The sequence below is a fragment of the Haliaeetus albicilla genome, chromosome 16 (assembly GCF_947461875.1).
Source record: "Haliaeetus albicilla chromosome 16, bHalAlb1.1, whole genome shotgun sequence".
In the NCBI taxonomy this organism is placed as follows: Eukaryota; Metazoa; Chordata; class Aves; order Accipitriformes; family Accipitridae; genus Haliaeetus; species Haliaeetus albicilla.
This window is the reverse complement of record NC_091498.1, coordinates 20,090,967-20,107,767: the sequence shown is the minus strand read 5'-3', so window position 1 is coordinate 20,107,767 and position 16,801 is coordinate 20,090,967. Positions and strand designations below refer to the sequence as shown.

General features: G+C 44.0%; 1 protein-coding gene across 1 annotated transcript in view; it reads left to right on the top strand.

Moving 5' to 3' along the window:
* Positions 1–15,896, top strand: part of DENND2B (DENN domain containing 2B) — a 183,241-nt gene extending 167,345 nt beyond the window's left edge. Inside the window, 6 exon segments of the mRNA XM_069803798.1 lie at positions 9,914–10,091; positions 11,199–11,240; positions 12,255–12,366; positions 13,368–13,607; positions 14,607–14,693; positions 15,118–15,896. Coding sequence (XP_069659899.1) covers positions 9,914–10,091; positions 11,199–11,240; positions 12,255–12,366; positions 13,368–13,607; positions 14,607–14,693; positions 15,118–15,152 — 694 coding nt within the window. The 3' untranslated portion in view covers positions 15,153–15,896.
* Positions 15,897–16,801: the final 905 nt, after the last annotated feature.

Sequence of the window (16,801 nt, the reverse complement as noted above, 5' to 3'; positions counted from 1 at the left end):
TTTCTCCGGGGGCTTTCATGTGCCTCTCTTATGCACAAGTATTACGGGAGCAAAAAATAATGTCTTTGTTAAAACCACGCTCCCCTTTAATCAACTTTTCTCTGCTTTCTTTTAAATTAAATACTTCAAAGCTATGCTCTGAGAGAGAGATCTCCAGACATTGCATTCTCTGGTCTGCAGCTCCCAGCTCCATGTGATGCAACCTTGATCTGTGCCATGAGCCAGGGTTGTCCTTTGCAGGTTATCTGTGGGACCTTAGACTGTCTGCCTCTTGGGTTTTTCAGGAAGGGGGGAGCTGCATTCTGAAAACACAGCTCTTAATGAAGTAAAATAATTTACTAATTTGTGTAAAGTTATGATAACTTTTGGAAATTTTGTGTAAAATATCTGTCTTCCAATATTTGGGTGAAAAACAAAAGGAAAGCCTCCTGTATAGTCAAAACGAAACCTGCACTTACTTCTTTGATAATATCCCCTAGTGAGTTGTGTAATTATAAAACATTGAAAATCTGAATTACTTTGACTGACAAATCCAGAGGCTTTAAAATAGGAACCCCTGAGAGCACATCATATTTCAGTCCATCTCTGTTTAGCTAGGAGACGTCATCCCAGCAGGGTAGACAGCTACCGCGTGCAGCCACTGTTCCTGGCTTCGCCTCCTGGCTGCACCACGCCATTGTAATGTAGCTGCTCATTCCTTAAGCTGTTGACTGTAACCACTGTGTTTATCATAAAAAATTTTCTACCTGGAATCATCAGTAGCACAGAGGAACTGGTGCCTGAGCTGTCTGTAACCCTTCTTCAGTAGTCACTGGAGTGTGTCCCAAAAGTAACTGCGTCACTGGGTGCCCCACTGATAAGGAATTGCAGCACTGCTTTTGCCAGACAGGTGAGGCCGTACTGTGATTGCTTTGGGAGCATTTTATAAGCTTGGCTCTTCTCAGACTGCATTGTAGAAAGCACCAGATAAAACCTGACTCATTTCTTGCAAAACAAGGTTTAGGTTTGGCTTGATTTCACAGCGCGGGGTGGGGGGGGAATAACACCGTTTTAGCAGTGTGAGGGTTAAGTAGCTACACTCTTTGGGTTGTAAGCGTAGTTAAAAAGATTTTGCAAAGGACGATAACTGATAATTGGGCTGATGTGATGTGGAAAATATGCATTTCCTCATCAGCCTGTGCCCCCTTCTCCCTGCCAGTGTTATCGCTGAGGCCTTGCTTGCACTCTGTGAGGCATCACAAAGGTCACTTGCAGCAAACGTGTCAGCATTCAGATCAGGGGAGCCACTGTGACTTGACTCTGCCTTTCACCCCTGGCAAAAGCACAGTTAGGTTCTCACTTTTGCATCAGGTTGCTGCTTGCCACGTGGGGACAAGCCTGGCTCCGGAGGCGAGGAAGCAGTGGATGGATCCTGGGAGGCTGACGGGCACGGTGCAATAGCAGTGCTCCTGGTTTGCTACATCAGTCACCCCCCCGGGAAACGTTCATGTCTTAAATAATATTTTTCCTTTGTCAAGCTCCTGTGCACAGTGAGGGATTTTCATCAGCTTCTGGACTGAGTCGTTAGCTCACTGCTAAGACTGTGTAATATCTGTTACAGTCCATAACAGACAGGGGAGATCTCTCACTTGTGCTTTAGAGAGCTCTTTACCCAGTTGCAGAGATTGACTGTCGTATCTGTTGTAGTGTGTGTAGTCATTATGTAATGCTCAGAACTGGCTGCTGCATGAGCGCGGCCCGAACGGACTTGGCTCACCATGATCTTCACATGAAGTATAGGTGTTCCCCTCATGGTCACATTTACACTAGGGAATTCCCTATTTTATTTAGACACTAGGAGCAGAGCTTTCTACTGGCAGGTCTCCCCTGACATCAAGAGAAAAAGTAACCTAAAATATGCACACACAGATTTGTCTATAATTCCTGAAAAGAACGATGTGGGGTATTGATCAGAGATACAGTATTAGCTGCATACTTTAGGCCAACTACTAAGTACCTCATGTCGTGATTCTTGGTTTACCTCTTACTTATGTGTTTGCTTTAAAAGATAAATCACAATGCAAAATATTACTCTGCCTTTTACAGCCTAAACTCACTCAATTTTCCATGTAATAAGCACCCACTACTTTGATTTTAAACATCTCACTTATTATTCTAGAGAAAGGTCAAATTTAGTAACAGGAAATTCAAAGTTCAGAACCCTCTTTCGAGTCATGTATGCAACCACTCCATCCTGAACTTCCTGCAGCTACCCGGATTTTCACAGATTTACCTGAAGGTCGGGTGAGGAGAGGTGCCTTGGCAGCAGCAGGCGAGTCCTCCTCCCTGTGTACCCCTACACAGAGGTAGGCCCTTTACAGATGGATTCTGCCACAGGGAATTCTCAATCCAGGAGGTCGAATCTAATTATTTAATTAAAAATTAAATTACATTATTAAAACTTAATAAATATATTAATAATATATTAAAATTAAATTAAAATTATTTAATAGCTTCAAAAATTACAGTCTCTACTTCAAAACCACCTTATAATGCTTGAAGGATTCTCTGTAGTTTGCTTTACCCCGAAGGGCTTCTAGAAAGGTAAAAAATTATTCAAATTTCAGAAGCTGAAACATGCCTTGCTGATGAGAGAGGCTGACTTTACAGCTATTCAGACAGCACTCTATTCCACAGCAGTCAGGGTACTCACGGTTCAGAAGGGGCTATCATGTCCTGTGTGTGTACTTGAGGGCTGATCTGATTAAAATAGAAGTGGAAAAAGAAAAGGTCTTTGAGGCTTCATTTCAGCAAAGTATTTCAGCACAGTGAAAGTAAATTAAGGCTGAAACTTGTGCTGAAATACTTTGCTGAATCAAAGCCTAAACCAGTATTTTGCCTGTCCCCTTGTGCTTTGTTTTAATTGCTGAAGCCAGGCATGAACTGACTATAATTCCCTCTGCTCTGTAATTATTAGAAATAATTTTTGTATCAGTGTCCAGATAAATTATTATTTATTGCAAATTCTGGTGTTTGTTTTGATCATAATCTCCTGTCTCTTGCATACAGGTAAATATAACCATTGTGGAGGAAACTTGTCTTTTCAGTTTGAAAATTATTCCTGGTAGAAACTGTGCTTTTGTGTCTGTCTGCTTATCAGCAGGCTGTGCATAATGGGGCAAGGGGCAAGCCGTACAGAAGTGGCTGACGTGTACAAGCACTGTTATATTTGATTTGCTTCTGTACCACGAGCAGGCTTTGAGCCTCTGTCACACACCTTCAGCTGTGCTGGTGTCTGACCTTCCATCCTGCAGCTGCAGTCCCTCTCAGCATCTCTGGTACCGAATGAGGATGGGTAATTGGCATCAGACAGTCTCCCAGTCCTTCCATCTGACTATAGCAGCAGGGAGGAACAAGTTTCACAGGCACCTAATAATTTGGCCACATGTGCATGACAGAGCTTTATCCATGTTCATATTAAATTGTTTTCCCTCGTCCTTGTGTCGTTAGCCCAGCCAGTCACTGTCTTGCCCCTTAGTTTTGCATCCCAGCCTCTTTGCCCTCAGTTCATCTTTCCTTTTCACCTGCTTGCCAGGCTCATTTTGTCTCCCCCCTCAGTTCTGCCTCCCAGGTCTTATTTTTACCCCTTTGTATTTAATTCAGCCTCCTCCCTTCCCTTCCTTTCTTTCCTCCTCTTCCGTTCCCTAGGGCTCCCTGCAGGATAAAAGTGATCATCCTCTCCCAGATGAGCCTCCCATTTCTCTGTGTAGCCCAGGGCTACAGTGGAAATGAAGGTGCTGCTTAGTGCAAACAATTTATTCTTGCTAAAAAGCTAGAAAAACATGTCATTCCTTTGGTTTGAGTCAAAAGAGAGGAATTGAAGATTTTTTGCTTTTAAACGTCCTAGAGTGGTAACAGAGAAACAATCAGCAGTAATTTTGCATAGGAAGAACCACTGTCATGTCTGACACTTTTACACTGGCTAGAAAACTGGAGAGGTCCTGCACCATTGTATCAAAGACTTTCTTGAATTCTCATTTTATTCCTCCCTGCCCTATTTGGTGAGTAGTTGGTGGTTTCTGGGTTAATGAAACACATGTCCTCACAGCACAGCAGCCCCAGGAGTGAAACACAAGCCATTGATCTGGGGGGCTCTGGGGGCACACAGCCTCAGAAGAAGAGTGCCTGGGGGTCAGGGGGGGTACTGGGGGTCAGGGGGGTACTGGAGCTGAGCACCCACATTGTGGAGCAGGGAGAAAGCGGTAACATCTCCCCGTTGTCAGCCAGATCTTCCCAAGGGCTTGCTTTAAAAGCTGACCTCCTGCAGGAATGCTGCAGGAGCCAATTACGACGAGAGAGCTGGAGTATGGAGACTGTCGCTTACGATACTGATACATTTTCATTTATATCTTGTTGCTGATGCTATTACTTAGTCTTATCCACCTGAATAAAAGTACTGCTATTATTTATTCTTATGCACCCAGAGAAACCTTTGTTTTTTCAGAGCTTAGGTGTGTATTGTATCTGGCACAGCACAGTTCTGCTCCAAATTACTGCCTGCACAGTAACAGCAATGCTACATGCACGCCATCTCCCACCCAAACTGTACCAGTCTGCTACTATTTTTACTTCCATTTTCTCTTTACTTGACGCTTTTCAAGCTTTCTGCTTTGTCCTTCCCCTCCGCCTCTGCAGTCTGTGTGTGTTGGAGGGGAGATGGGCTGAATCCTTGGCCCTGTAGCCTTTCCCCAGAGACTTTTACGGAGTCCTCTGCAAACCTCTCAGACCATTTTAGCTTGCAGAGTTGTCACAGACTTCTCTCTCCCTGTCAGAGACTGGAGTTAATCCAGGATCTGGGGAGGCATGAAGGGCGTAGGAGGGAAGTGTCAGGCATCTGTTTTTGCTACGCAGGTCATCAATGGCACCAGGGTAGGAGCTATGACAGAAAAGCACAGTTGTGGCCTGTGATGAGGCACGTGGGTGTGTAATACCCACCTAAGTCGAGGTACTACACCTGAGAGGGATGGAGCTTCCAGACTCCAGCCTCAAGTGGAGCAGATGAGAGGATGTGGGTCAGGGAGGTAACTTGGTCACAGAGAGTTGTGGGCTGGAGCATGTATGCGTTAACACAGCAGATGAAAGAGTTCAGCAGATGTGGACAGAGTAAGATAATTAAATCAGCAGGGAGAAATGAGAAACATGAAAAGGTTGTGGAAATGTAAACACGGGCAGTGGAAACACTTCTTTGTGAATTTACATTTTTTGGCTACATTTCTCCATCTGAGGAAGCAGAGGGACTAGATTCTGACAATCGGTCCCAGCCTTGTGCATGGTCCAGAGCATCAGCATAGTACAGAGCTGGCACCAGCCCTGGGGTGACGGAGCTGCTGTGAGGCTTGGCCCCGCACCTAAGGGGTAGTCCTCCCTCCTCTCCTGGCTAAGTAAGCTTGTCTGTCCCTTGGGAGAGGAGGAGGAAGGGGAAGGGATATTCTCAACTTCCCCTCCTTCAATGCAAACGCCAAAATGATTGTAGAGGTGCACAGGAGTAGCAAGGTAGGACCTGGGAGCCCTGCCAGCAAGTGGTTGTCTGTGCTAGAGGCTTAGTCCTAGGCTTAGGAGATGGTCAGTGTGTGAGGCTCGCTTGGGTCTGTGAGAAATTGTAGGTGGTAGAGGAGGAAGTGAGAAGGAATATGACTTTTGGCTATTGTTATAGAGAAAAGACAGTTATCAAGTGTATCTGTGGAATATTTCCAATGTAAGTAGTATGTGTAACTGAATATGACTTTAATATTTCAAGAGAGTTGGTGACTTCCAGTATGCAATGAGCCATGGTCCTCTGAAACAGACACATCCAGCACTAGCATCTGCATCGGCAGTGCTCTCCGCAGCCAGGGCAGTGTCCATTCATTCTTCGACAGTGGACAATGTGTGTTCCTCAGAATATGGTAATTGTGCTGTGATTAGATATTAATATAGCCTAGACTTGGGGTTATTTGTTGGTTGACGACCCAGAAATTGATAGCAGATGTCCTCCTATCTAAAGGACCATAAATGTCTTGTTAAGTCACATTAATTTGCTTTTGACATGGGCCTAAACAATGTTCACAAGCAGTCTCCACAATTCAGCTGAGTCATGGTAATGTCTGAAATTCCTGTACCTCGACTCAGTCTGAGCTTTGTGTCTCCACAGCCAAGTACACAACAAGGAAACCTTTCTATGTGTTATCATGAGAAAATGATTTGGAAAACAAAATAGCCCAGAGGAATATAAATGAACTTTGAGTGGCAAAGCAGCATTGTCATCTTTTGTCTGTAACATGATAAAAGATCTCTTCTTCGAGAGAAATTTGTGATTAAGAATGTCTCAATAAGACTATATAATCTCATATTAATATTTTCATGGGGAGAAGATCAAACACTGAAAGTTTTTTTAATCCAGTGAGTAAAAGGCATAGGAAGAACCAAAACCTGGGCAAGTTCCAAATAATTTTTAACAAGATGATAACCATGGAAAAAAAACTGGAAGGAGAAGTGGTGGACAGCCTGTGTTTTGAAATCAATTGAAACTGGGTGTTTTTCTAGAAATTGTTCACTAATTTTGCTTTAGCAGAGTGCAAATTATTGGGATGAGTACAGGTTAATGGGATGAGTTCAGTGGCGTAGGCTGTTCAGCATGGCTATGTAATAGCCTTACATATCTGTAAGAAAATTCCCTTATCCCATAAAACTTGCAAACACAGCCACTTTTTCACAGTCAATTACTGTTAGTAGACTTATTACGCGTGTACAGTTACATGTGCCTGCAGGACAGCCTGTAGCTGACAGAGCAGAGAGATGTGCTGGATTTAAGCCTGGGTTTAAGGCTGCCTCTTCCTCGCAGCAGCTCCGCAGAGACAGAGCATCACAGGCCAGCATCTCCTGGGTGGGATGAGAGCTTGGCGTTAGTGCTGCCAGCATGGGGCAGCGGCACTACCTGTGTGTTGGGGGGAAGAAGGGAGGCAGCGCCAGTGCGGTGCTGGGACCCTGGGCACAGCTGGCCCCATGCCGTAGCGGGGTGGCCGGAGCCCTGGGATCATCATAGCGTGTCTCCCACTTGCGCATGGCTCTGGCAGCCCTTCCCCTCTGAAGTATGTGATGGTTTATGCTCCTCGTTAGTGTGTGACTCATGCAATGGTTCGGTTTCTTGTGCCCATGTATAAAATTACCTGCATATGGGTAATATAAGAAGTGTTTTCCAGTAGAATGACAGCTAGAACATTGTGCAGCGTTCCTGTAAAACTGCACAGACCAAATGAAAAAAACCACTCTCAAAAACAGCTCTCTGGATTACCAAAACTGCCCTAGACTATTAAAAGTGAAAATATTTTGAAAATCTCATTTCTTTGAGTATTTTGTTGCTTTACTTTGTGTGCTTCACACACCTTAAAGAAAATAAATCATCTGACCTTACTTCTTATTTCTCATAAACAAGAACAGTGGGACAATGTGTGGGTTGCACATCTTGAAAAGAAAAACTGGAGCGGACTTGGTTTCCCAGGGTAGGGCTTTCTTTTTTTAATTTACCAGACATGCTTCTTATGAATTATACCCTTTTAAAAGGATCTGAACGGTGTTTTAGAGATTTAAACTGGGGGTTCCCTTACAGCCATCATCTCTGAATTTTACCTTATGGAATATAAAAACCTCACACTGAAGTGAAAGATGTGTATCCTTTCAAAATATGAATCTTTCCGGCTATGGAAGAGACACAGGCACTTTGTACAAGCAGGAGTTTGGTAACGGCGTGTGGCACTCCCGCTGCCCTCTGCCCACGTGGGCCGTGTCCGGGAGGGAGGGCAGCAGGTGATTGTGGGGACTGAAAGTTCGGAACGAGTGTTTCATGGGGGTCAGCCTGAGACGTCTCACAGGGAAAGAATTTCAGAGGCTGAGTTCTGAAAAACTGTGTGCAGAGCCTTAAAATGCACAGGCCGAGATGCTGACAAGGGCGATGGTGTGACCCGCAGGACACTGGCAGAGCAGAGTAGGATGCTGCAGCAAGACACCCCCCACCATGGGCGCTTGCTGCATTCAGCTACTGCCTTGCCCCAGCCAGCTCCCAGGAAATCTCTGGAAGAGAAACCAGTGTCCTGGGCCGGAGCCCGAAGCCTCCCCTAGCGTGGGAATAGCACGCATGAGAGGATGCAGGGGCTGATTTACGTCACAGCACTGCGTGTAAAACAACAAGTTACTAAAGGGCATTCTATAGAAAGGAAAAAAATACTAACTGAATATCAGAAGAATGTTTGTCTTCCTGCTTTTAGCTTGATGTGGCTCTTTTTTTAGTTGCTCAGCTAAGATAACTGAATTTGTAGTAGTTGAAAATGCCACAGAGTCATTAAAGTGAGCTTGAGAAAGTGCTGGCAGTCTGTACCATGCTCCACAGCTCTTCTGAAACATGCCACTATGCTTGCTATGGTAGACACTTGAGACCAAAATACAAGGCAATGGCAGCACCATGGCCTGCTATTAAAAAAAAAAAAAAAATTAGAGAAACACAAGAAACCTGTGTCAGGCAACATATGTTACAAAAATGTGCTGTGATTGATAGATCTTAAAGGAAATGTCAAGTAAAACCAACCCAATGGACTATTTGCAGTAAAAGACAAGCATTTGCTCTTCCCCGACCTTTTCTCTCTTTGTCCCCTAATTCTCGCTTTTCCCATTCAGCAAACTTAAATGTTAATCACTGACAGGAACGAACAGGTGAAAACCTTTCTCCTGGCCTTGGAATAATCCACAACTAAAAATGCTTGCAAAGGTTATTCCGGTGGAGGTCTGATGCCACCTAAAGTCTCCAACAAGGCTTGCAGTAGAAGAAATCAGCATTTCTCCCCAGCATTCTCAAGCAGTAACGGCTCTGAAGTTATTAGTTATTTATAGATCTTTGTGGCGACATTAAGCACAGCAGAAGTCTGCACTGTGAGAAAAATCAGCTCAGTCATGCTAGGCTGGGTAAAAATCCAAATTTCTGTCATCCTCAGCCTGCGAGAAGCAGATGTCGTAACTCAGTCCAAAATCAAAGCTCTGAAATGGAGAGCCTGTCTTTACTTCCCTGATGCTAAAACTAGCTTGGTAATGATGTTCCTTTATTTTTAACATTTGGAAACCATGTGACTGTAAAAGGGTATCAGATTCAGTAGGTGGAAGCACAATGCAAGACATTTTCCACAAATTATATCAAGCCTTAATGTTTAGGGGATACCAATGTGTATTTTAGAGTAGGGTAATGAGCAGGGTTAATACCTTTATCCCTAGAATTGGTCAATAAGCCCGTTAAAATGTATTATAATAAAAATATGCTGTTGTCACAAAAACATACAAACTTTGAAAAATGTGGTGTTTTACTAGATTTCCTTTGAAGTAAGTATTGATTGTTGGGATTTTTTATATCTGATTTAGTAGAGTTTTTCTCTAGGATTTTTTTTAAATTTTATTTTATTTTTCATACTCATTTTCCCTTGTTTGTGCATTAGTGCTTGACATAAGAACATCAGTATTATGTGTTTTTACTACTGACGTGGTCATAAGTGCTAAGAACTGAAGTTGCTTTTGGATTTTAAGCATCATTCCAAGTGGCTGCTATTGAGTGCTGTTGGGAACGTTAAACCTCGTCTTCTAGATCAAAGTGTCCCCTGACTGCTATAACGAAACAAATAGTTTCTAGGTTTTTAACTTTAGTTTCAAGTCACCTAGAGGAGAGCACGGGAGGAACTACCACACTGCACAGTACAGAAGTGGAAGGGACTGGAAGGGGACCTAGGCCATCTGAAGTCAGAAGTGATAGAAGGGCAGCCCCTTGGGCACTTGCATTTTAACACGCCGAGTTTATCAGCAGGTGATAGGTGTTCTGGAAAAAGAAGAACCTCTGCTAACATGGTTGTTCCTCTCTCTCCAGCACCCTCTCCAGCTGCTCGCACGCTGTGGTGGCCCTGCTGTACCCCTTCTCCTGGCAGCACACCTTCATTCCTGTTCTGCCCTCATCCATGATTGACATCGTGTGCTGCCCTACTCCCTTCCTGGTGGGACTGCTCTCCAGCTCCCTGCCCAAACTGAAGGAGCTGCCTGTAGAGGAGGTAGGAGCTAGCACCAGAATTCTTTGCCTGGAGTAAAGCTGGCCTCACCCTGGAGAGGGCCTGCCATTCGCACATAAATCCTCGCATGTTTAATTTTTAATCTGCCTCTTTGTTTCTTCTCTGCCTAGTTCTCATGGGCAACTGCCTCTTGGTAAAACTGCAGTAATAGGTTTAGTCTTCTCTTTGTTCCGCCCCTCTTCCCATAGCTGGCACCTTGACAAAGAGAAGTGAATGTTAATCTGGTCAACAAGTAAGTACAGTGTCAATATGCTATTTGTTCTGATTTTGTTGTACCCGGAACAAGAAGAGGAAGATGTGAAGTGCCATCTGCTATGACACCTATTAATGCTAATGGAAGTTGTACATGAGGCCATAGCCAGCACAGAAAATAAAACCTTTAAAGCTTTTATTTTACTTCTAAGAATTTGTTAATACTATATTGGAAATTAAATGAGGGTTGCACTTCATCAGCCTTTCCAGTAAAATACCAAAATACTCAAGGGCACGCTCTTCTCTCTTACTCCTATTAGCTTCCTGTTATTTTTCTATGATATTTTCTTTTCTCGTGCTCGCTTTCAAGGCTCTCTGTGCCTCTGGCTCATGTAAATCTCTGCTCTGTTTTCCTCCCACTTTCCTAACATTGCTCTCCCATGTCTTCCCAGCTCCGTCTCTTAGCTTTGTTGCTTCATTATCATTATTATTTCACACCCTTGCCCTTCAGAAGCCCTGCTGCCTCAAATGACACCATTTTCTTTAAACCTCTCTGAAATATTTTTCATCTGCACATTAACAAAAATGATTAGCAATAACTTGCTTAGGTTTAAGAAAAAAAGACCTGCCTAACCCTTTTAGCTTTTGTTTACATATTAACCTAGTATGAGATCTGTTGTATCTAACTATGTTAAATTAGACTTAAAGCTCTAAAGAAAAACTTCATCTTCTTGTTTTATAAAGCACACAACCTGTTGTTTCACAGTAGGAATTTGATTCGTGTTGAGGCTTGGGACCATTCAGATGATCTTTTGCTATTAAAAGGCAGAGGCAGACACAAATGGATGTTTTCTGTCTCTTCAGATATATTTCACTATATTGTTTTTTTCTCTTTAGGCTTTGATGGTTAACCTGGGATCTGATCGATTCATCAGACAGGTAAAGTACGGCTTGAAATGTTGCCATGCAGTCTAGCAAGCTGTTTACTCCTGTAGTATGATTAGGTTCCTTTGATTAGAGAAATTTGGCAGGAATTGTGCAGTGGGAAAGAGATTAGGAAAAAAAAAAGTGCTCATTTTCTCTTTCACCTGCAAATAAGTACTACTCCTCAGGTATTCAAAGGGGATTGAGGCTGTGACTGTCAAAAGAAATAAAGAACTGTATTCACAGTGCAAAGAAAACATCCAAAGATAATAGCATCATGTTAGCAAGAGAACTTACACTGTTGGAGGTGAAAAGGACAAAAATTGCAAAGAAAAGTTTCTAAGTGAGAGAGGAAAGTTGAAGAATAGTTTAATGTGGTAGGAAAAGCAGGAGCCTTGTAAACAGAGAGGTGAAGGATCACCATCTCCTGATAGCAATGTGGCACTAAGTAATTTCAAAAATAACAATCTGCAGGTTAGATGAGTAAACTTTCTTGTACGATTCCCTGGAAGATATGGCTGGTGAATGGTGACTGCAGAGCTAAGATTCTTGTGTCTACCTGCTTTTGCTGAACAAGCATTAAGTAAGATGAAGAGAGCAACACGGGGAAAACCCGGAAAACACGTTATACTAGAATATAAGTGAAAACAACTGTCAAGAACCAAAGAAGCTGCCTAGAACCAACTAGAGCAGCTGTGTGTACATGTAGCTAGGCTTTGCATGATGTGTATTTAGTTAAAAACAACTATTTGGACTCTTTGTCATGTAAAGAGCTGATTCCAAGTTTCTGTATGTTTACCTTGCTCTTTGGATTATCATTCCTGACTTTAATCTCATTAAGAGTGACAAGAAATTTATTTTGAAATGCATGATAGTTGCACATAGATTTTCATTATTTTGTTTATGGAGGCATGACAGTAGCAGATACTACTTTTCAGCTTTTCTTCTAAATTTTAAACGTTGCAAAAGTATTTGCTGTAGTTGCTGCACAGATTAATGTGATCTAAAGATTTTTTTTTCCTCTGTCAGATGGATGATGAAGACACACTATTACCTAGAAAATTGCAAGCTGCTCTGGAGCAGGCTCTAGAGAGAAAGAATGAACTGATAAATCAGGATTCAGATAGTGATTCAGATGATGGTAAGTTCATTTGGAAACAGGGACTTGTATAAACAAGCATGTAGGTAGTATTGTGACTTTCCATCCAGGAGAAGGAAAGATGGGACTTTAGTACTCAAATACCTTTTGCAACATCAAAGATAGTCTCTGAACACACAGAGAATGGGACTGATAGTATCAACCCACAGTAATACATTGTCAGCGATCTATTTTAATTTCTTTGTAAATGACATGCACTCCCATGAGTATCTCTAGACCTTTACTCAAACAGAGGCTTGTGGTTAACTTGGCCCTAATTCAATCCAGATAACTATACATGCTTAGGGGTGTGTCTGAGTTCGGAGTTGCTCTTGGCGCTTGGTGCATTCAGGGGAGAGAAGCAGGTACCTCCACAAAATAGTTTCAGTGCAAGAGGGGCTGAGTTGCCTCTGAAGGTTCATATTTCTCTCCAGCAATTATAAAAACAGCCCAGGGTGAATTTAAATGCCTGTGGTTAAAAGGTATGAAACAGGCCCCTTTTCAGTTTTTGAAATTTATTTCTACTCATCTGTGTTACATTTGTAAAACTATTTTAACATCTCAGAAATGATGAAAACCCAAATTCTACAACATACCCTTTTTGATCAGTTCTTGGTAAAGTCTTATTATCCCCAGAGCAAACTTTTTAATTCTGAGTCATTCAGAAGCTTCTCAAGAAAACTTACTCGAGTTAAAATATGAGGTATAATTTTGGTGATGCACCCACAAAATGTTTCATTTTCTGAGCTGTTTCCTGAGGATTTGTATTTCTCATTGAGTCCTGGTTATGAAACACCAATTATGTAGACTGGCTCTCTTGATTATAAAGCTCTTACCCTATCTGATGTACATCCAGGTCTGCAAGCAGCCGGTACAACTCCTTTCAGTTATTAGCATGGCAGCAGTAAACTGCTAGATGACAGTACCTGGCCCTGTGTGAATGACAATGCTGACAGCTCCAGTAGCAGCTGATTTTGGTGTCTTATTGCTGCCTTATTTTGCAGAATGTAACACCCTGAATGGATTAGTGTCTGAGGTTTTTATCCGATTCTTTGTGGAGACAGTTGGCCATTATTCCCTGTTCCTAACCCAGAATGAAAAAGGAGAGCGTGTCTTCCAAAGGGAGGCCTTCCGTAAATCTGTGGCCTCCAAGAGTATCCGCCGCTTCTTGGAAGTTTTCATGGAATCCCAAATGTTTGCTGGCTTCATCCAGGACAGAGAGCTGAGAAAATGCAGGGCAAAAGGTAAGGGTGGTTTTCTCTCCCGGAGGGCGGGTCACTTGTGTTTTGCACGGGTCCCGCGGTCAGCATCTCTATCTACTGTCAGGGCTGAGCAAGTTCTGCACGGCTGACACAGCTCCCGAAACGCACCGCCCGCCTCCTGTGGGCCTAGATTGTAGCTATGGCGGTGACAATACAAAGGCTTCAAGCCGAAGAATATTCCCATCCGAGCGCCTCAAGTCACTCAAGGGCGAACTGGGAGCGATCCCGCGGAGGGCGCAGCCCAGCCCTGACGGGAAACCACCCCGGAGGCTGCCTGCCAGCGCTGGCGGGGGGACAAACGTGACAGCGTCCGTGAGATAAAGCCCAGCCACGCACAACGCCGACTAGCCCGTGGGCTGCTGGCGGCAGCCCGCAAAGCCCGCCGGCGCGCTCCGCCGCCGCGGGGCGGGGCGGGGCGGGGCGGGCGCGCCTTGCACTGCAGCGCCCCCTGCGGGAGCTGTGCGGGCGCCGCCGGGCGTCGGGCCCGGCCCCTCGGTGCCCGGGAGGCGCCCGGGGGAGCGGGACGGGACGGGACGGAGCTTTGCAGCCGTGACGGCGCCTGGCGCCGGGCAGGGAGCGGGAGGCGCAGCGTGCGCGGCCCGGGGCGCTCCGGCCGTTGCCGGGGGGGCGGCGGCGGCGGGCCCGCTTCCCGGAGAGCGCGGCTGACGTGAGGGCGAGCGGAGCGGGCAGCCGGGCCGGGCGAGGCGAGGCCGTGCCCGCAGGGGTGCCGCGGGGCCGGCGGGGGGCGCGGGCCGCCCTCGCCACCTCCGCTTTCCGCCCCCGACCCCCCTGCCCCGCTCGCCGTGCCTGTCCCGATGCCGGGTGAGACGGAGTAGCCCCTCACCGGCAGTAACGTTTTCCAGTGTTGGAGAGGGAAAGGAGTGTAGAAGTAAAAAGTTGGGGGTGCGCAACGGGCCCCGGGGGAAACGGATCCAGCCTGACACAGCTCACCCCAGCTCCCTTTTCTCCCCGCTTCCACAGGTCTCTTCGAGCAGAGGGTTGAACAGTATTTGGAAGAGCTTCCAGACACGGAACAGAGCGGAGTAAACAAGTTTCTGCGAGGCCTTGGTGAGGAAAATCTTTAGAAGTACTTCTGAAATTAATTTCCATCTCTCTCTCTCTTTTTTTGTTTTTTTTTTTAAATTTTAAAAAGCCTTACCTGAGGGGAAATCTGATAGTCAAGCAGTTTCAATGTGATAGGAAATATGAAAACAATGAAAGCGTACTTAAAGCTGACAAAACCAGATTTAATTATGACTCTTGTTAACACTTTAATTTTCACTCGGGGGTGGGGGAACCAAACTGTAATGGAGGAGGAGAAAAGGAAGGCACCTGACCAGCCAGGATTCTGTTAGTCGGCTGTCCCTGCTGGTATGAAGTAGAAGAGTTAGTCTGCAGCAATTACATTACAAATTAGACCCATTTGCGAAGTAACTTTTGATTGCCCTTTGGCTTTTCAGTATGTGCTAGACTGATGGTGTGCTTTCTTTAGGAAACAAAATGAAGTTCCTTCACAAGAAGAACTAACTCCTTTCTGCTGAAATACCAACCCAAAGACTATTTATGACACTGCGCGTGAGACACCTGCAGCTTTTCAGAGTTTGATGCGGGAGGACAGCGGAGCAAGCTGACCGCAGCTTTAAGTGATGACTGATGCTGTTGGGCAGTGTGCCAGATGATGGCTCCTTTATGTATTTGGGTAGAATTTGTACATAACGTGCTGTAAGCTTTTGTAACTGATTTTGTAATGAGCAAGGAAAACTGTGGTAAATATTTGTATATTCCTGAGAATAACAGGTGCTTTTTTTTTCTTTAGTATGAATTGAGTTATGCTTGGTGCAAAAATGAATAGCTGATTATGTGCAGCTGACTGTCTCAGCAGAACCACTGACTTCACGGGATGTTTGTGAGAGCTACACTGATGCCTGAATATTGCGGGGATGAATGAACTCGGGTACGTGGGAGAGGTTGTACACATGGGGGCTGCTTTCATGTGGCGGAGTTGGGTTGTGGTTTTTTTTCGTTTTCCTTCTAATTAATTTTAAAAGAAAGAAATAACAAAGTAACTTGATAATAAGGTACTTGGTTCACAATACAAAACTTCCACTTGGTTTGAACTCTGGTCAGTAAACTACTTGTAATCCATTCTGCACTAAGACTGCTAAACCTGAGGAGATCTCAGTTCTTTGACATGCAAGCTGCAATGAGTAGGTACAGTACATCCTTTCCTGATGTATGTATGTATGGTTTCTAATAAACTCTGTAAATACACCTGTTTGTTTATATTCATTGCAAACCTCTGCAGTTTCTGATGTTGAGTAGGTACAAACCCAGTAACTTTCCTGTGATTTTTTTTAATGAGTTTGTAATTAAAATATAAAATGGTTATTACAAACCTGTCTTTTAGTAGGTTTGCTATTTCATGACATGTAGTTTGGTTTTTCTTCAATGTTTTTCACTAGGGCTGAGACAAGGCATTCTGTATCCCTGTTCTGTTAATTTTATCTTAACAGAAGCATCTCCTAAAACGTTTTTTTTTTCTTTGCATGGGTTAGCAGCAAATTACATTTTGTCATTGTATCATAGATACTGCTCCTGAACTGTGGTATTTTCAGGTGGGTTTTGTGCTACCTTGGTTAGATGATCAGAGTAGAATACAAGCAGCTTGTAGCAGACAGCCTTTGCCTAAATTTCTGATGAACTGATCACCTACATTTCATGAAAGTCTGCTTTTCTTTTGCATTAATTGCCGTCTGTTTAGGTGGTGTTTCCACTTCAGTGGAGGCTCTTCAGCAGGACAGGAATGGTTAGCTTGCCATGGTCTTCTGCACAGCTGTGAATGTTGCCCACAGGTACCACGTTCATCTTTGTCATCAACATAACTCCTGTTGAAATTCTGTAAGGTTTCCCTTAGCCCGAAGAAGAAAATATAAAATACTTGGATATATTTGCAAGTCTGACAGCTAATGAAAATTATCTAAAGCTTCTTACCTTTAAAAGAACCCCAAACAAACTGTATTTTTCTTCATTGGCAGTGTGATTTCTTTAGTTAGATTGGCTTTGAGGCTCGCGCAGTTCCTAACCTGACAGTGGTTCTGGTTTGCTATCAGCCTCATAGAGCAAAATCGAGGGTCATTCACTAAAAAGGTGAAGTCGTTTCCTTTTTTTCTTACCTC